This window comes from Coenobita brevimanus, chromosome 90 (genome assembly GCF_032717465.1).
Source record: "Coenobita brevimanus isolate Jiangsu-jjx chromosome 90, ASM3271746v2, whole genome shotgun sequence".
NCBI classification, from domain to species: domain Eukaryota; kingdom Metazoa; phylum Arthropoda; class Malacostraca; order Decapoda; family Coenobitidae; genus Coenobita; species Coenobita brevimanus.
Genome location: NC_137043.1, coordinates 1,568,339 through 1,590,144, shown reverse-complemented (window position 1 = coordinate 1,590,144; position 21,806 = coordinate 1,568,339). Strand labels below are relative to the sequence as shown.

General features: G+C 43.4%; 1 protein-coding gene across 1 annotated transcript; it reads right to left on the bottom strand.

The window, feature by feature from the left end:
- Positions 1-7,611: 7,611 nt before the first annotated feature.
- LOC145411706 (uncharacterized) lies at positions 7,612-8,616 on the bottom strand. Its single transcript, XM_080281725.1, has one exon. The coding sequence runs from the start codon at positions 8,614-8,616 to the stop codon at positions 7,612-7,614; it is 1,005 nt and encodes a 334-aa protein (XP_080137851.1).
- Between the last annotated feature and the right edge of the window lie 13,190 nt (positions 8,617-21,806).

The following is a 21,806-nucleotide window of genomic DNA, read 5'->3' as shown; positions in this document are numbered from 1 at the left end:
AGGTGGGAGAGATAGTCTGAAAACTGGGAACGGAGAATGAATGAAGAAGAATTGGACCTGGAATAAGGGAAAATGGAAGGTCAAACATGGGGTCGTGGAAGTAGCCACAGAGGGAAAAGACGTGTGGAAAGAGAAAACATTACTAACAGTAAGGAAGGAGTGTGAGAAGAGAGTACAAGTTCGAACTGCAAAAGGTGGCTTGGTCCTAGGAGTGGAAAACATGTCGAAGTCAGGACTAGGAGGAAGTTGAGAAGGGGTATGAGGAAAACAGTGCAACTTAGCACAGGCACAAAGAGAAAGTAGAGCATGACAGTAAAAGAGTGATGGAACTCTTGATTCAGCATACAGACTCTCAACTGGGGAGGGCTTAAAAGCTCCAAGAGCCAGAAGCAAACCGTGATGAGCACAGAATCAAGGTGTTGGAGGACGGTGTCTGAAGCAGAAGAATAAACTTGGCAAGCATAGTCAAGTTTGGAGAGAACGAGAACAACATAGAGACGAAGGAGAGTAGTCCGATCAGCACCCACGACACGTGAGACAACGTTTATAAGAGACGGAGGCGTTGCAAGGCTGAGCTTTTCAAGGAGACAATATGATCCTTCCAAGTAAGACGGGAGTCAGAAAGAAGATCACGAAAGGAAGTGGAGGTTTTGTATGGAAGAGGAGAGCCATAGAGAAAAAGAGGTAGTTGAGAAATAAGATGAGAATGAGTAAAAGTAATAGCATGAGACTTAACAGGAGAGAACTAAAAGCCATGAGAAGTAGCCCATTCTGAGGCAGCAGAAACCGCACATTGCATAAGATCACCAAGGGCAGAGATATCACAATCTGAAGCATATATTGCAAAATCATCAACATATAAAGAGAGCGAACACCAACTGGGAGACAAGAAAAGAGCTCATTAATTGACAATAAAAAAAAAAAAGAGTAGTGCTAAGAACACTGCCTTGGGGAACACCTTGATATTGTGGGAATGGATCTTAATAAGTATGCTGAACACAAACTCTAAAAAAACGAGCTGATAGAAAATTCTTTAAGAAATCACCAAGGTTACCATCAATACCACAAGAATGAACTGTGTGTAAAATATGGTAGCGCCAGGCTGTGTCATAAGCCTTCTCAAGGTCAATGAACACTGCAACAACAGATTGCCGAGTGGCAAAGGCTGAACGGATATAAGTCTCTAGATTTAGGAGGGAAGTTAAGGTACCACAAGCTTTTTGAAAACCAAACTGTGAAGAGGACAAAAGCTGCTTGGATTCCAGGAGCCACATAAGACGATGATTTATCATACGCTCAAACACTTTGCAAAGACAGCTAGTAAGAGCAATGGGGCGATAATCTTGAGGGGCATGGCCTTGATTTCCCAGTTTAAGAAATGGGAGAATGACAGCATTACGAAAGGAGGGAGGAAAAACAACTTTGTCCAGATATGATTATAAATAGCTAATAATAAGGCCAGGGCCTGGGGGGAAAGGTGACGGAGCACATTATGGTGCATGCCATCAGGACCCTCTTAAGTGTTCTTACAACGACGAAGGGCAGAGGACAATCCATGGAGCGTGAATTGAGCGTTATATGACTGACTAGACGACAGCTTGAAGACAACAGGCGTACATTCAGTAGCAGCTTCAATGGCACGGAATTCAGGTGAGAGATGAGAGCCACTCCTAACATTACTAAAATGAAGACCTAAGCCATTAGTAACTAGATGAACATCTGCAACTGACTCCCCATCCAAGTGGAGGACAGGGTAGTCATGGGAAGATGTTTAACAGCTATTTTGCATATACATTTCCAAACGGAAGCAATGGGTGTATTGGCAGTAATGGTGGAAACGTATAATCTCCAGCTACGGCGTTTAGCCCATTTAACAATCTTACAAAGAAGAGCGTGGACCTTTTTAAACAGTAGAAATGCACTCTGTTCATCCGAGGTGTTGCGTTTGCGTAGGTAACTCTTCCAACGTGCATGTTTAACATGGAAAGGCACAGTACAATTCGAATCCCACCAAGGCACACACTTCAAAGTAAAAGGACAGGACGACCTAGGAATCGCAGTTAAAGCTGCACTCAGAACTCACACAGTAAAATAAGTGAGCATATCTAAAACAGTAGAGAAGGAAGAAGGGGTTATAGCAGGAACAGTTAAAGAAGTAAATGATGGCCAGTCAGCTTCCGGAAAACTCCATCGAGGGGGTCTAATTACCGGACAATATGTAGTAAGAGTAAGTTTGATAGGAAAGTGATCACTATATACAACGTCTGAAAGAACAGACCAATGGAAATCTAAAGAGAAGGGGAGCACAAGAAGAGATCCAGACAGGAGAAAGTACGAGTTTTAGCATCAAAATGCATCGAAGTTCCTGTATTCAACAAGGATATATCATTATTTAAAATAAAAGACTCAAGGTGGAGGCCACGTGAATTAGTAATGGCATCGTCCCATAATGCATGACGACTGTTAAAATCTCCCAATAAAATTGGGATGGGTAACTGGGATAATAAAAGAGATAAGGCAAAGAAATCAATAGGCTGAGAGGGGGAGAAATAATAGAAACCACTGTAATCCAAAGTCTGAGAAAAACACAAATAAAATGACATGGAACAATGGCGTTAATGGACAGACATTCAAGAGGAACTGTATGGTGGACTAGGATAGCTGAAACAGAAAGAGAAGCAGGAGAGAACAAGAAACAATAGCCGGGTATAGGTACCAAAGGGGAAGACAATCGGGGTTCTTGTAAACAGACTAAGGACGGACAGTGAACTGAAAGATAGAGAAGGTCATTGTGATGGGCCGTAAAACTGCGTATGCTCCATTGTAAAATAGACATACTAAAACCTTAAAACACCAAATAAAAGTAAAACCTAACAGAAAAATTGAGTCTAGGAAAGATAAAAGGAACTTAATACTAAAGATAAAATATAATACACAGGAAGTAAAATATAAATACAAAGGAAGTAAAATATATTACTATCTATCTATCTATCTATTGCCAGACACCTTAATCTCTAAGGGGATGGCCACAAACAAATCGCCTCCATGTTGCCCTGTCCCCCACCATTCCACTGCCCTGCTCCCAATTCACACCCACCTCTCTCATCTATCTCTCCACTCCATCCCTCCATCTCATCCTTGGCCTTCCCCTCCCTCTCTCACCCTCCACTTCACTTACATACACTCTCCTCATTAGTCTCTCACTCTCCATCCTCTCCACATGGCCAAACCACCTCAGTGTGTTTCTCCTAATACGTCCTATCACATCCACATCCACACCACAATGCTCCTTCACTTCCTCATTTGTCAGTCTATCTCTCTATGTAACTCCACATGCTTCTCTCAAATAACTCATTTCCACTGCTCTCACTCTTGACTTGTGCCCCTCCAACAAGGTCCAAGCTTCACTTCCATACGTTAGAGTTGGTATCACAATACTGTCATGTAAAAACTTTTTCACTTCCATGCTCACTTCCCTGTTTCTTATCACCGCTTTCATGGAACCAGCAACTCTTTCTTCCCTGCTGTACCCTTTCAAGCACCTCCCTCTCCAAACTTCCATCCTTAAGTAAAATATAATACAGAATAGTAACGTATATTACCGAGTCATTACGATAGTACGAAGAGGGGCAGAAGGTGGAAGTGGTGGACAAGCAGGACGGCCACCATTGCCAGGAGGCATGGGGAGAGATAGAGGGGAAGGAGTATTGGAAGAAGTGGAAAAGGAGGGGGGCATAGAGGAGGAGGGGACAGAAGGTGAAGGAGGGAGAGCAGTAGGAGGGAGATCAGGCGGTACAGGATGAACTTCAACAGAGAGGGTACGGCATTGTCTACTGAATATGGTGTAGAAGTTAAAATGTAATCCATAATCTTGGGGATGGTTTCACTGTCATCACCAGAGGGTTTTGCTTCGACACAGTAGAGTGTATCGAACGAGAAGGGCGGGTATTCGTCGCGCGAACTTTACGAGCCGGAGAAGTAGGAGGATGGGCAAGAGAGATTTACAGTCCAATGCGATGGGTAGTCTGCGCTCACCACTAGAGGAGGTTGGGGGTCGGACAGGACGTTGGGCCAGAGGCACCAAACGGCCAGTATGAGAAACAGAACTGGAGGAGTGAGAGGAGAGATGAGGTTGGGAATGGGGGAATGGACAAGGAGAGGGAACAGGTAAGGAAGGGGATGGAGAGAAGGTAGGGGTAAACGAATCTAAAACAGAGAAAGAAATAGAGACAGGATCAAGAGGAGTCTGTCAGGGGAGGACTCAGGTAGAGGGGGGGTTAGGTAGAGAGGAGGGAGAGGTGGAAATAGGAGTACAAGGAGGAAGAGAAGAGGAGCCAACAGTCACAGGGGTAGGGACAGAGCGAGAGATGGGACGACGAGAGGTGGGAGGAGAGGAAGAAGGGGCGGCAGATACAGAGATAGGTGCAGAAGGGGAAGAAGAACCAGTTCTGGTACTAGAAGTTACTACGGGAGGAGAACGAGCTACATGTGCATAGGTAACGTTAGGATGGTGATCAAGGCCGCGAACTCTGCAACAAGCCTCACGAAGGGATAGGCCAGTTTTCCTGCCGATGCGGACACTTCTACTTCGAAGAGGTAGACGGGACATTGTTGGTAGGTGGCAGAATACCTACTCTGACAGTTAGGGCAGCATCGGATGGTGGAAATGCATTCTGAGGTGGTATGACTGGCCAGTGTACAGCTGGCGCAGATTGCAGATGATTGGCCGTATTTGGCTGGATGGCCAAAGCGCCAACGAGATGTGCACTGGCGAGGAGATGGAATATACTCACAAACTTGGAGAACAGTGCCTCTAATGATGACTGTGGGGGGCAGATCGCTAAAAGCAAAAACTATTTTTACGATATTAGCAGGCTCTTGGCGTCGTCCACGAGGAGGAATTGTATAACAATGGACTGAACGTATTGGATGAAGCTGTTCTGAAAGGATTAGCTCGATGTCATTAGAGCAATCCGTGAAAGCTCTCTGGCCGAAGGACATCAAAGATGGTAAACGGACGGTGCCAGTGGCAGAACTGAGCTGGATGCCTAAGGACACGAAGATGGGTTGCCCCGCATTGCTGACCAGGGATGTCACTTTCTCGGCTTAGGCAGCACTGTGAACGACAAGGAGGCGGGAACCATTCGGACCGGCCGAGAAGGTGACATCCCTGCGTACTTGTCAAAGTAGAGAGAGGTGGAGTGAGAGGTCATTGGTCATCATGGACACTGAAAAATTTTGACCATGTCTGTGAACCGAAAATTGAGAAGGTGAGGGACGAGGCAGGTACATAGGAAGAAGGATGAGGTCGGGAGAGGGAGATAGAGACCATAGAAGGATTAGAGACAGGAGGTGGAGGAAGGTAAGGATGAAGTGTGACAATAGTAGAAGGGCTGACTGAAGTAGACAGAGGAGAAGCTGGAGGAGTGGAAGACACAGTAGGCGGGGAGGATGGGGTGTTTAATGTAACCAAACGTGTAGGGGAAGGGGAAGAAGTTAAGGCCACAGTCAAAGGGGAGTCCTGGGTCATCAACATAATCGGGTGAGAAGAAGTAATTGTATCCATATAATGTGAATTGGTAGACTTCACCACCCCACCCACCATGGAGCCCAACAAGGGGAGGCTGATGTTGTGTCCAACTCACCCAACAGCCCCAGGGATAGCGGAAGTGGTATACGCGGACACGGTTTGGTGTGGAGAGGCAGCTATGGGCCAATGCAGTGCCCACCAAACAGGGCCTGCTTGACCCTAGCCAAGGTTGACTGAGTCAACACATGGCCAGCTGATTTGCCCGACGGGTCTACACTGGGCTGCCCGTCTTATGCCAACCCACCTACTAAAGGAGCGTGTTGCCCACAGCAGGGAACTGCACCCTGCCCCATGGTGGACTCAGCTCTCAGATAGTGGAGCGCAAGCAATATATAGGTCGCCACGCACGGCAAACACTTGGGGAGGAAGCAGTCTCGCCCGAAATGACAAAGGGGCAGAGACTAGTATCAACACTAAAGGCCTCCACTATTTGGTGATGATAGGGGAAAAGGAAGGAAGAAGCAACAGGAAAAAAGAGCATTGCAAAATAAGTTGAGGCAGAGACAGGGACCCAAGGAGAGGGGAGAGGGCAGAGTAGAGACCCCACCGTAGCTCCGCCACTCGTCAAGACCCAATCGATGTCTCTGAAGCCCCCCCACAACAACAGCGAGCAAGGAAACGGGGGGGATGCCTGGTTAAAGCCTGATTTCTTCTTCAAGCTTAGTCACATTTATCTATCTATCTATTGCCAGACACCTTAATACCATACAGGGTGGCCACAAATTGCCTCCATGTTGCCCTGTCCCCCGCCATTTCACTGCCCTGCTCCCAGCTCACACCTCCCTCCCTCAAATACTTCTCCACTCCATCCCTCCACCTCATCCTCGGCCTCCCCCTCCCTCTCTCCCCCTCCACCTCACTCACATACACTCTCCTCGTCAGTCTCTCACTCTCCATCCTCTCCACATGGCCACATTTATCATAACTATACAGTAAACCCTCAAAGACTGGACTAATGGGGGCTATAACCTGTCCGGATCTCAAAAAATCCGGATCTTCCAGAAATGATATAAATAACGATCTTATGCTTCACTTGGGAACTGGGACCTGCACTTCCACATCCACTTCCACCTGCCTTGGCAGCAAAACCACGAAGCTTGGCTTTGTTTCTCTTTATATCGCTGATTGTTTGTTTTGCAAAACCATAGTCCTCACTTAACCGAGACATTAGTACACCTTTTTCTTATTTTTCTAGTAATTCAAGTTTTTCACCTATGGTTAGCACCGTATGTTTGCTCTTTGGAGCCATGGTGGAAGAGTAAAGAAAGAAAACTGTGTTTTCACTCGGTCAATGTCTTCCCACGACTCACACTCGGTCAACTGCCTCGGCTCATTGTCCCCTCAAGGCCGCGTTCCCCCCCCCCCATTCACATGTGCGCACCTCACAAAAGGATACCGGAGGACCAATAAAATTTAAATTAAATTTAATACAGTATAAAATTAATAGGATAGTATAATAATGTGTACAAATATTTTTTTTGTAAATTTTAATTAATAAATTGTGTATCTTGTAGCCTATGTTTTAAATTGAAAATCTGCCAAGAAATGGTCCGGATCTTCGCAAAATCCAGATCTTCGAAGTCCGGATCTTTGAGGGTTTACTATATAATTGTTTTCACACCCGAAGGAACTGTCAGGTGCCAAGTGAATAAAAACTTTTTTTTTTTTTTTTTCTGCACAGTTTTCCAGTCATGATATTTGAAATTTTTTCACTCCTGAACTGATACTGGAGAGAACCTATAATAAAACCATTTACCCCATTCATCACACTTGAATTTCTTCATTCCTTAATGAATTAAACAGTGTTGGATGACATCAACTGAGTCATCTGTTTACCACATTAAGCACACTAGAAACTCTTCCCTGCACAGTGATTTAATAGCTGTGTGGTGAGAAGAATGTGGATGAAGAGTTTGGGAGGAATCTGAGTGTGAAATGGCGGGAAAGAAATTGTTTTGGAAGGAGGTAAAGAAAGTAAGGCAGTGCTATTCTTTGACTCTGTCAAAGAACAACAACAATCATCACACTTGAAAATTCTTCACTCGTGAATGAATTAATATGTGACAGGCGAGATTAGCCTTCTGTGAAAATAGTTTACCACATTCATCACACTTGAAATTCTTCACTCCTGAATGAATTAATAGGTGTTTGGTGAGACTATTCTTATATGCAAATAGTTTACCACATTCATCACACTTGAACTTCACTCCTGAATGAATTAATATGTGACGGGTGAGCTCAAACTTCCGTGCAAATAGTTTACCACATTCATCACACTTGAAATTCTTCACTTCTGAATGAATTAATAGGTGTCTGGTGAGATGTTCCTTCTGTGTAAATCGTTTACCACATTCATCACACTTGAAATTCTTCACTCCTGAATGAACTAATAGGTGCTGAGTGAGATTACTCTTGTGTGCAAATAGTTTACCACATTCATCACACTCGAACTTCTTCACTCCTGAATGAATTAATAGGTGCTGGGTGAGACTCCTCTTGTCTGCAAATCGTTTACCACATTCATCACACTTAAAATTCTTCACTCCTGAATGAATTAATAGGTGCCGAGTAAGACTACCCTTCCGTGCAAATCGATTACCACATTCATCACACTTGAACTTCTTCACTCCTGAATGAATTAATAGGTGCTGATTGAGACTACCCTTGTCTGCAAATCGTTTACCACATTCATCACACTTAAAATTCTTCACTCCTGAATGAATTAATAGGTGTCTGGTGAGATGTTCCTTCTGTGCAAATAGTTTACCACATTCATCACACTTGAAATTCTTCACTCCTGAATGAATTAATAGGAGCTGAGGAAGACCACACTTCCGTGCAAATCGATTACCACATTCATCACACTCAAAATTCTTCACTCCTGAATGAACAACTGCATGTTTGTTAAGACTTTTCTTCAAAGGAAATGTTTTATCACACTCCAAGCATCTGAACTGCTTAACTTCAGCTGAGGACACTGCATCCACGACAGTCTCATTGTCACTGAGGAACATTTTGTCACTCATCTCACAATCTAACTTTACATCTGTTTCTTTGTTTACCACTTCCATTATTTTGTCATCCACCTCACACTCTGACTTTACATCTAGTTCTTCCTTTACCACCTCCATTATTTTGTCACGCACTTCACACTGTAACTTTACATCTGTTTCTTCCTTTACCACCTCCATTATTCTGTTACGCACTTCACACTGTAACTTTAGACCTGGTTCTTCCTTTACCACTTCCATTATTTTGTCATCCACCTCATACTCTGACTTTACATCTAGTTCTTCCTTTACCACTTCCATTATTTTGTCATCCACCTCATACTCTGACTTTACATCTAGTTCTTCCTTTACCACTTCCATTATTTTGGCATCCACCTCATACTCTGACTTTACATCTAGTTCTTCCTTTACCACTTCCATTATTCTGTCATCCACCTCATACTCAAATTTACATCTGGTTCATCTTTTGCCACCTACACTATTTTGTCACCCACCTCAGACTCTATATATCTTTACATCTGGTTCTTCCTTTATCATCCTGTCATAAGATTCCCCCAAACTCTCTTAATTCCTGCCATAAACTAGTCTGCACTGAACAATACTGCTGATACAAAGGTCATTATTACTGAACAATAACTGCTTCTGCACTTGCAAGTAGTATGTAACCATATTTTCAAATAAATAGTTCACTGCTGAATTTTAAGCTATTAATGCAGTCTAAAATACCACTGGGTTCCTTATTTTACCAGTTCTTATTCAGTGTCTATGCAGCGGTTGTACAGCAGTAAATGCAAAGGATATCACAACAGCTAAATGATCCTGGATCAACTCCTACCACTCATCCAGTGATTCATATTCTTACAATGAAAGACATTATGAACAGAGAGTATATGCTACATATATTTGGAAGAGGTACCTCATGTAGGATGTACAGTACTGTACTGAGACAACACGTGCCTATATATCCGTCAACTCGTTACCGTGTATATATTATTCAGGTGGCTCTCTGATGACCACACTTCTTAGATCTGCTTTGCAGAGTCAGTTTCAGCTGTGGACCTGCAACAAGAGCTGCCATTAGACAAGAATCTCTATGAATTTAAAAACACTGCCCAGTGAGCCCTCATTTTGCATGCATCTAGTCCAAAAAAATTAATTTGCTTTCAGCAGGTATGCTTAGTAGAGAAATTTGAAAAAAGAGCGAGGTCATTAATGTAATGGACTGGTTATATGAGTGGGAAAGTGAGGCTGGTATAGCAAAGTAAGTGGCAGCAGAAGTGTTAGGCATGGCAGGTAATTTAGAAACAAGGGTGGTCAAGGATGAGACCAAGCTATGATGATAGTGATGACTTTCAGGTAGTTAAGGGATGATGCAAAATTAAGAAACAATGACAGGAGAGTGTCTATCTATTGATCTAGAAAAGGGAAAATGTTCCCCCGAGCTAGACCTCACTAGATCATATAGCCTTGCTAGGTAAAAAGAGGGTGCTACCCCTCCCGACATGGCAGCTACCGGGCGTGGTTCGAACAAACGACCCCTGGTCCCAAGTTCAACACTCTACCGCTGAGCCACCCTACCCCCTATATCTATCTAGAGCCATACTATAAACCCATAAGGGGTGGCCGTTTGTCTCCAAGTTAGTGGTTTTACTAGTCCAGCGGATAAGGCAAACAATCGTTCACTTTCTCAGGAAAACACCAAATTTTGCACAGTTGTAGAAGGGACCCAGACAATCATTTTCTGAGATGGACCTCCAGAATCTTGGGCCCCTGATGGTCATCATCTTGGATTTCAAAATGGCTGCCTTTCAACCCATATTTTCTTCAATTACTCCAATAATATGACAGACAAAAACATAATTCCAATGGCTAACCCAGGTTTTTAGGGTCTGGCACTTGAATGGAATGATTTTTCTGACCCGGTAAAGGTCGGCCATCTTGGATTTCAAGATGGTCGCCTTAGAACCCCATTTTCTTCAATAACTCCAATACTATGATAAATAGAAACAATTCCAATGACTAACCCTTTGTTTTCAGGGTCTGGCAATCCAATGGAATCACTGTCCGATGTGGAAGGTCGGCCATCTTGGAATTCAAGGTGGCTACCTGTTGAAGCCCATTTCCGTTATAACTCTAATACAATGGCAAACATCTATTGCATGTCTTTTTGATGAAATTCAGATATTAAAACAACGTCCATCACAGTCACATAATGACGTACACAGCAAGTTAGCCTTGTAGTACTTGCAGTTCCCTTTGCATTCAGTTTTACAGTGGCAACTGATTAATTCTGAGCAGGTGTTCTGGACAACAGGCAACTTTGTCCATACAGGGTGCCAAGTACTGTTGAGTTTCTACCAACCCCAGACAGATGGTGATGGGAGCTCTGGTTGGGAAACTAAAGCTTGGCCCCAAACATGTCCAGCCTGGTACTATGCTCTTACGGTATGTTCCTCAAGAGCATCAGCTGTGGGAGGAATGTGTTCAATTGTCCTTGCCCTCTTCGGGAATAAGAACCTGTGCACGTCATTCACAGACTTCAAGTCCATTGTCCTGTCATACACCACTGCCATGAACCATTCTAATTTGTGGAATTCACTGTAGACAGATGCAGGTTTGGTGGACAGAGCATGAAAACTGGCTGTGATGTCAGGAAAGACCTTCCATGCCTTCAAGACTGTCATCTTACCATTGTTGGCAAAGAATGACACTATCACAACCTGTGACGACAAGAAAAAAGGCCAATGCCTCTGCTTTCCTGCGCCCAAGAGCTGATAAAGCCGGTACGCTGCAACCGCTACCTCTTTCCGCTTCCAATCCACCCAGCCATCCCACTCAACTCTCCTGCCCAAAGACCTCTTTCTGCTTCCAATCCACCCAGCGATCCCACTCAACTCTCCTGGGCAAAGACCCCAACACCTGCAGATCCAACTAGAGTACTTTAGCACCATAAATCACTGTACACATACATGAACATATGTTTGTAACCTTTTTGTAGATATTATATACTATGTAAATATAGTATGTAAGTAGTTGTAAGTAGGATCCAAGTAGGGCATCAATGCTTGCTCAGTGTTATGTCTACGAGGTATGAGTCACGACTTCCATAGTCGCACCGCCTCTCTCTCTCTCTCTAGCCAGTGGTAACCGGCGATCAGTAGCTGTCCAAACGGGTCTGGGGTTGGACGTGCAATTGTCCACCATCGCTGTATATTGATTCAAGATGGTGTTTAATATACTGTCAGAAAACTACTACAAGACTTTGCCTTTACCTGCAAGTGACGTAAAGGGGGCCATCGACAGCTTTAACATTTGGTGGAAAGCGAGTGGGATAACAGTGAATTACGTCTTCTGTGGGCCAGTTTTGCTGCGTCTATCTTCCCATGCTACTGTCTGCTGTTCTTCCCGCGACGACACACAGCCTATCTCCGCCCTAGCCTCCAGCCCTGTTTGCAGTCTTGGTGTGGAATCGTTCTGGCAGTTTTAATGTAATTTTGGGAATTTCCTCCACATCAACGCCCCACCTATCACCACGCCACCACAACCAAGTAGAACCACGCAAAGCTCCTGCTCCCATCAACCTACAACCTGCCTTTGCCTGCCTGCCTGTGTTCCTGTCCAGCCTGCTGTAACGGTTAGTTTCAGCCCCCACAAACTCCACCCCAGACCCCACTCCAGGAAGCAGCCACCAACCGCCGCCCGACGCCATTACGTCATCGTTTTCCCCACCCACCACACACACCGACGTCACCCAGGGAGTGTGGCCAGTCACACCGAGCTACGTCACAGTCTCGTGCTCCTATCAGCTTCTCGTTCTGCCCAGTGAAGAGCCGCACCCAGTGACGTCACGGACACTTCCACCCAATCACGAGGAGACGAGAGCCTCACTTTTCTCCAGCCTTCGGACAGACCACATCTCACTACAAAGTATTTCTTACCTGCATTTTCATGCAATTCCCCATTCCATCACATTGATTAATCCCTTTCTACAGAGAAGCCAAGCTGTCTCTATAGATTGTGATATTTTCACCATTTACTCTCATCCATTCATTGCATTTTTGTCCCTCATTTTTCATTCAGTCAGAATTTTTCGTTCACTCACTCCTACTTCATCCCATTTTCTCCCACTCATACTCAGCTGTAAATAACGCATTCATTTTCACTCATATTCATTGTATATAAATAATTTCTTCACAGATTACAAATATTTCTATTTATTTTTTCTCATTTATTCATTCATTTGTTCATTTAGTTTTATTTGCTTACTTCCTACTCTGTTAATGTCCTTTTTTAAAAAGGTAGATCTCTCACCTATTGAAACTGACGGTAACACAGATAACGCTGTATGTAATGATAATGTAAAACTTCGCAGTGGCAGATCTTATACCAAACCAACCGTAAGTTCCCTACCTGTTTCTACTAAACCTGCTACTCCTACCCTAAATCCAGATATATTAACTCCAGATACTCTATCATCTTCTCCAACTGATTCTCCTGGAACCACTCAGTCTTCTCCACAGTCTTCATCCCTCTCGACAACTAAACATACACACACCACTACCGCTACGACACTTCCTTCCCACACATCGTCTCAGTTCACTACCGTGCCTACTTCCTCACCTTCGCGGTCTCACCCTCTTCTTACGATGGCGACTCAGAACCCTCCACCTCCACAATCCATATATTTAGATGATGTGAATAGATCCAAATTTACAGAAGATAGTACTGTTTCGATTTACGATTTCCTCAGAGAGGTCGAAAACGACCTTCATAATCGCCAGATTGTAAATGAACCCTTGAAAATTTCGTATCTTCTCAGTTGACTTCACCATGGCAGATCATTAATAGAAGCCGCTATTCGTGCGGGGCACTTCGAAGATTGTCAAACGTTTGACATGTTTAGCCAACGGTTTATTCAATACTGTTGCCAACATTCCAATTCTGCGTCCCTTATAGGATTAACTAATCTCCCCAAGCAAATGCAGGAAGACATGAAGGTACATCCCCAACATGCAAAAGTAATTGAGGCAGCCGCTACTATGAGGGCGACGAGTTCAGAGTTGCGCCAATTATTCCGTGGTACTCAATGGGTAACAGAACACAACGGGGAGATCATGATTACATTAAATAATTTTGCAGACTTGTTCGGTTACTTTAGATTTCTCAATTGGCTTTCGGACTCCCAAAAACAAATTGCACTACAAGTTGGCTTTAAACCAGGAGACAAAATAATGGATGTCAGTAAAACAATTGTAGAGAGGTCAGGAACAGACTTCACTCGCCAGGTCGAGTCTTACAGTTAACCCTCTCCCTCTGCAGGTGGTACTAACGATAGTACTACACACCAGCATCACTTCATCTGATTCCTCTCGTTCACGGCCAACTACAAGAACCAAACCTAATAATCGGTCCTCACTCACAATATCGTTCACCTTCTAGCGGTCGTGACAATGCAACTCTGCGACGAAGCAAACAATTCTCAATTCTGTGCTGGCACTGCGGTAATGTAGGTCATAGAAAGTCTAGCTGTGCATACAAAGAAAGACGTTTTCGCTCACGGGAATGCCCGCGCGCACCTTCGTGGTCCTGACGGCTACCTTGCAAGTACCATAAGAATAGCACAACTCACTCCACCCAGGACGAGTGCCGTTACCTTAACCCCGGGGTCACTTCGTGACGCTTGGGCACAATGGATCATACCGCAGGGCGTCACTTTTGTGATTCTGTGTTATTTTGAATTCACCCGGGCTTACAAGTGGTGGCTTGTATCATCTATCATTACTGCCAATGTCCAACACTAGTCAGCACTCCAAATCTCATCTGTACTCCCATCCATTGTTGACAATTTAGCCATTTTTCCCCGTTCCTGACTCCCTCCCTACCTGCCCTCCATTACCCTGTCCTCTCACCTCCCCGGCCGCGCTGCGCTAAAGCAAATTTCCCCTGGAATTATCCACTGATTTCATCCATTGAAATAAGCCCTATGCCCTATTCTTATACAAAATAATATATACCAAAAAGAAATAAGGTAAGTGATAGTGCTATACACCTTGATTTGGCTAATTATCACCTGACAACACCTCACGTGCACTCGTTCGCTAATTTCCCATGGAAATTTCCCCTTTGAAATATGCTGTATAATCTATTCTCGTAAAAAAAATTTATATACTGTATTTGAAAGGAAGGGAGAAGCCAAAGTGACATTTACATTCACCTGGAACTACCTACTTTTTTTTGTATTTTTGAGATTTCCTACTAATCATTTTTTAGCATGTACTGTTACTGTCCACCAATAGTCCGCACTCCTAATCTCATCTGTACTCCCATCCATTGTTGACAATTTAGCCATTTTCCCCAGTTCTTGACTCCCCTCCCTACCTTCCCTCCAGTACCCTCTCACCCCTCCCTACCTGCCCTCCATTACCCTGTCCTCTCACCTCCCACGCTGCGCTGTGCTAAGCAAATTTCCCCCGGATTTTTCCACAGATTTCATCCATTGAAATAAGCCCTATGCCCTATACTTATACAAAATAATATATACCAAAAAAAAATAAGGTAAGTAATAGTGGTATACACCAGGAATTGGCTAATTATCACCTGACAACACCTCACATGCATTCATTCGCTACATTTCCCCTTTGAATTATGCCTTGTAATCTATTTCTGTAATAAAAATATATATCAGAAAGGAAGGGAGAAGCCTAAGTGACATTTACATTCACCTGGAACTACCTATTTCTTTATGTATTGCCAAGATTATCTACCAATAATTTCTTAGCATGTAAGTTAGCAGCTGTCAGCCCCATTGTCACTGTCAACCCTTGCCTTCTCAGATAAGCTGCGCCATTTAGTTCCTTGTCCTCCTCTGTGGTCAAAGAATATCGCACTCGCGCCCCGCCATTTCTGCCGCTTCTGCGCCCATTCCAAAGGGCCCCGTGATCTCTACAGCCAGAAAAACTCGTGGGGGAAGCAGGAAAGGACTAAGTGACTCTGCAGTGGAACATGAATTAGCCGAATTATCAATGATAATGATGAATAGTGACTATGACCCTTCGGGGGATTCATGTGATGAGCCGCGTGAGGAAATCGTGCCAGAAACTACTAGTACGAGTGCTTCAGTGTCCCAAGTTATCCCTAGCTCCAAGGGAAAGGAGCCATTAGTGCAGCAAGGGAAGGCATTTGGGAAGGAAGTGAAAAGGCGGCGGGTTAGCCCCGGAACAATGGCCCCGCGTGACCCAGCCCGCCATGAGTCCCGAGTTGATTCACCTCCCCGTTCCCCAAGCCCCACTTCACTCATTTCTTCCTCTTCTTGTGCTGAATTTTCTCCGGAGTCTTCATCGTCGGAGTCACCACCAGCATCAACAGTGAAGACAGGCCGTAGAGGAAGAGGTAAAACCCTGACCTGTAAAAGTAGAGTTGCCAGTAGAGTAAGGGCTGTTAGTGCTGTACGGCAACCCAGGGTCAGTGCGAGTGACCTTGAACCAGAAATCTGCCTCACAGCCACCCTCCACCCTCACCCACCCTACACCGCCACGACAGGGAATCCTGGACGCCTTCGCGTGGACGGAAGGGTCCGATTTTGTCCCTGAACATCTCTATTTTGACGAGAGTTCCCCAGGAATACAGCCTGCCTTCACTCTTGACGAGGATGCTGAGGGTGTGGACCTCCTTTTGGCCTTCCTAGATGACGAAGTCATGCAGAACATATGTGATGAGACCAACAGGTATGAATCACAACGTGCTGCAAGTGGTACAGGTGCAGCCAAGATGCAACAGTGGTCCATGCTGGGAGTGCAGGAGCTGTATGTGTTCTTCGCCCTCATGCTTCTCATGCCACACTCAAAGAAGCATGAGTTGGAAGAATACTGGTCCATGGACCCCTTACTACCCTCACCCACCTTCAATATGTACATGGCCAGAGATCGCTTCCAGAACATCATGGGAAACCTGCACTTTGCCAACAACAATGTACCTTCCCAAACCAACCCACTCTGGAAGATCCGGGAGATTCTGAGCAGAATGAAGGATAAGTTTATGTCATTCTCTCCACCCCTTTCAGAAGGTTGTCATTGACGAATCCTTGGTTTTGTTCAGAGGACGTCTTTCGGTTTGTTCAGTACATTCCAAGCAAACACCATCGCTTTGGAATCATGTTCTTTGTACTGTGCGACTGTAAGATGGGGTACATCCTTGACTTCGTCATTTATTCAGCCAGCACTGTCGATCTTGATAAAACACACCCCTTGGCTTCTCAGGCTGTGTAGTGAAAGTGCTCCTTGAAAGGTATTTTGGTGGGAATCATGTGCTGTATACAGACAACTATTATACAGCACCGAAACTTGCCAAATACCTTTCAGAGCACGGCATCGGCTCCTGCGGCACTGTCAAGAGTAATCGTGCCCACTTCCCTAAATTCCCAGAGGCAGGAACCTCGCAGCGAGGAGACGTGCACCTACGCAAGTCTGAGAAGATGCTGGCAATACGGTGGCATGACAAGAGGGTCGTGCACATGCTCACCACCGTACACAAGGGGGAAATGACAGACAGTGGGAAGGTCGACTGTAGGACAGGCGAACCTGTGATGAAACCTGATGCTGTGTTGGACTATAATATCAACATGCGGCTGGTGGACAAGTCCGACATGATGATTGGAGAGATCGACTGCCTCAGGAAGAATACTAGGTGGTACAGGAAAGTTTTTCTGCATCTCATAGACATGACGATGCTGAACGCCTTCATCCTGTACAAGATGAAGGTCAAGCCACCCAAGTCCTTCTCCCTGAGGTTGTTTGCCAGGACTTGTGTTCAGCAGCTGCTTGAAAGATATGGTAGGGTGACAGCAGCAACTCCAAGGCGCCATCCAGTAACACTTCCCGACAGACTTGAGCAGAGGGCGTACATGGATCGGCACAGACTGGTGCAAATGCCTGCCACAACCAAGAGGAAGGCTGCAATCCGCAGGTGCCAGGTGTGTGCACATACCACCTGAGCACAAACGCACCTCTTGGCAGTGCGCTGAGTGCCAGGTTCCCCTCTGTGTTACCTGCTTCTTTGATTACAACAGCCAGAAGCAGTTCTAAATGTGCAAGTGGGAAAGGAAAATAATGTGTAAATTGCAAGTGAAAGCAATGGATGTACAGTACATATGATTGAACAGCATAATATAGTTTTATGTTACTGAAAGTGACAGTGAATAACATAGTGTAAGTAAAATAGAAGTGTAAATATTGAAAATACAATAGAAAATGTAAATAGAAATGTAAGTAATTAGTAATATAAGAATATGAGTACAAATACTTGAGGTTATAACAGCGAAAGTGAATCCGTGGCTCTCTACGAATTTTACTGAATGAAAAATTGAATGACTTCAGTGACAATAAACTAATACTACTGAAGGAAACTTATGGATAAAGACTGGAGATATATATAAGTGTTATATAGTAATAGAAATATAAAGTGTGAGGGGTTTTATGAATAATAAATGACAGAATACCAACAGCGAACCAGCGCAAGTGGGAAGGTCATACGCGCTCGTATTCATTGCTTTCACAGTGGTTTTTTTTTGGAGTATGGATCCCAAACTACTTGATAATCATAGAATAGTGTTTCTAGTGATAATATCTGGCTGTGGTAATCATATTACGGGTTGTCGGGAGGTGTAAAGTGGAGACTTCGTTACCCAACTTCAGAGGTCTCCACAAGTCCTACGGTAATCGACGAAGGCTCAACAAACATCCCAGGAGAAAGCTGAAGGTATGTGCCATATGCATATGTAATTTTAATATTCTAGGCAGTACGGCACTTGTCCTTCACATGCACTGCTCTCCTTACAGAAATCAATTCCTGATTTATGCTTAGCCAGCATGAGGAAAGACTAATTCACATAATCACTTTCCTTCTAAGGAGAAGGTCCAGTCATGCCGAGGGACCTTGTAATGACCATTATTTATACAGAGTGCAGCTGCAGAACCTTGTTGTCTGGATTTTTAATTACAAGTAGTAATGTCTACAGAAGAAAAGTTATAAAAAAAAATAAGGTTATTCATTTTTACAAACTTTTATTTTATTTCTGTGATTATCATACAAGTTGCTTGTGAAAAATATACAGTGTATTTTTCTGAAGTGCAGGCAGTCTTGAATTCCAACTTATAAAGTTAAACAAAATTTTGCTGAACAAGATATTATATTGCCCTTTGCTCTGATATTGAAAATATGAGCATGTTGGTGCTGTGGATCAAATCTGGTGAGCAGATGCTGCCCACTTCACTTAGCCACAAGCCTCAGTCTTTTAGAGAGAGTTTTTTTTTTTTTTTTTTTTTCCCCAGCAGATATCACAAGTTTCTAACCCCACTCATTTATATTAGATGCACTGAGTATAAATCGCTGAGTGTGTTTTTAATAATAATGAAGCTAATTGATGTAAGAAGATTTTTTTTTTTTTTTTTTTTTTTTTTTTTTTAAATAAATAACAGAATGGAGGAAGGAGAAACAAATGGGTAAAAAAAAATAATCCATACACCAGATTATTGGTGTCCTCTGTTCATAAAATATCTGTAACAGTTGGACTTGAACAGTTGTGGGTTGAAATTTGGAGGAAAACAACTCTGGGGAAGCGAGTTCCAGAGAGATGCAGTTCAGGGAATGAAAGAATTCTGATAGGCAGAAGTTCTGCAATATGATTGAGTGACATTCCAGCCATGAGCGCTACCAGATGCCCGTGTAGCACGAGGGAAGGCATGGAGAGGTGGCACCATGGACCCAACTTCGTCTGAGCATTTGCCAAAAAAAATCTGTAAAATAATGCAAGGGAGGCAACATTCCTTCTTACTTGCAGGGGAGGTAGTTTATATGTAATGGCAGGGTTGTTAATGATTCTAACAGCTTTATTCTGAATTTTGTCAAGTTGTCTTAATGCAACCTCTCCACAACCATTCCACAAGGGTGAGCAATATTCAAGCTGAGAGCACACATGACTCTTATAAATTATAGCTAACTGCTCATCGGCGAAGAAGTTACGGACTCTGTACAATAATCCAAGTTTCTTTGAGGCGGTTTTAGCAAGTGATCTGACATGAGAGGTCCAGCTGAGGGCACTGTTAAGTGAGACACCAAGAATTTCAATACTTTTGGAGCTGAGAATATTAGTAGCACTGAAGGTAATGTACGAATCTGGCAATATCTGTCTATTAGTAAACTGTATATATCTAGTTTTACTTGCATTAAAAGAGACAAGGTTGTTTTGTCCCCATTCACTGATTGTAGATAGATCTTGATTTATGGAGATGGCTGTACTGAGTTGAGAGGTAGAGGTATTAGACTTTGTAAATGGATGTCTGAGTGTGAATGAACTATGTAGTGTTGAGTCATCTGCATATGAGTGAATGGGATTGTGAGTGACAGATAAGAGATCATTAATATGAACCAGAAATAGGGTTGGCGTCAGAACTGATCCCTGCGGCACGCCAGCGTTAATTGAGTGGAAATTCGAATATACATCATCTACTTTTACTCTTATTTTCCTGTCACTAAGATAAGAAGAAATCAAAGGAACAAAAGACGTTAGTCCATAGCAAGGGAGTTTGGACAGCAGGGAACGGTGCCATACTCTGTTGAAAGCTTTAGAGATATCAAGAGCTACTGCATGAGTTTCTCCAAAAAGATCAATTGATTGATGGATGGTATGAGTTAAGAGATTGAGTATGTCAATGGTGGATCTTTCTTGGCGAAAACCGTATTGTCTATCACTAATTAAGTTGTTGGATTCAAGATGTTTAACAATATGCTTATTAATTAAAGTTTCAAATACCTTACCAAGAGAAGATGTGACAGCTATTGGTCTGTAATTGGAGGGGTCAGACGAACTTCCTTTCTTCGGAACTGGGTGGATATTGGCTTCTTTCCATGAATTTGGGAATAAAGAAGCACGTATGCATAGTCTGAATAATTTGGCTAGGACAGAGGCAAGTTCAGGGAAACACTTTTTCAAAACAATTGGCAGAATTCCATCTGGGCCTGGAGCTTTGTTGGTAGGTAAATTGTCTAGGATGGATTTTACGTATCTTGTCTGTATTTTAAGTGGGGCAATTTCGGGAGAATCAAGTTCTAGTACTGGGACATTCTGGCTGGTATCATCTATGGTAGAGTTTCTGGCAAAGGTACTAGCAAAGATATCTGCTTTCCCACGTGGATCATTTGTAATATTGCCATCTGAAGATTTTAGTGGGGGAATGGAAGATGACTTGTTAAAGTTATTATTGAAAGAATTAAGAGCTGACCAGAATATTCTATTGTCATTAGGGTTGTTAAGTAGTTTTGATGCTTGCTTTTGAAGAAAGTTTGATTTAGATAGATTTTAATACAGCTTTTGCATGATTTCTAGCAATTTTAAATTGGGAGAGTGATTCAGATGTTTTTTATTTTAAGTAAGAGTTATATGCTAATGACTTTTGGGCTGTTGCTCTGGCACAATTGCCATCAAACCATTTTGGAGAGTTTGATCTTTTAGTGAATTGTTGACTTGGTATGAATAAATCCATACCAGCTAGTATTAAGTCGCAAATGTGGGACTGGGTAGAATTGGGATCACTAGAGAAGAAAGACTGCCATGGAACATCAGCAAGATAAAATTTCTAAATCCATCCCAGTCTGCCCTGTCAAAGTGCCATCGGGTCACCCTGACAGGTTCAGAATGGGGAGGTGTAGGAGGGTTAACTAATGAGGCTTTGATGAGATTGTGGTCAGAGGATCCAAGTGGTGACAGTACCTCTATCCTGTATTGATCTGGATTATTTGTCAAGAATAAATCCAAGAGATGGGCATTATGGTCAGGATTATCAGGTATTCTGGTTGGTTGCTTTACCAACTGGGTGAGATTAAACGATTCCGCAAAACAGCTCGCATTCTAGACCAGCGTCGTCAGTCCGGGCAGAATGCAATAACCATTCAACATTGTGTATGTTAAAATCACCCAAAATGGTAATTTCATTGCCAAGGGCAAGGTCAAGGTTACTCAACTGAGTGGATATGGAATCAAATACACTGGGTTCCGAAGAAGCATTGGGGGAACGATAAACTACACAGATATATTTGGTAATGTTTTGGCAATTTAATTTATATAATGAGTAATCAAAACTGGATGAAGTGAAGTTTAAAATAGTATCAACTGCATATTGGGATCTGATATAACAACTTGGGTGCCGCCCTTG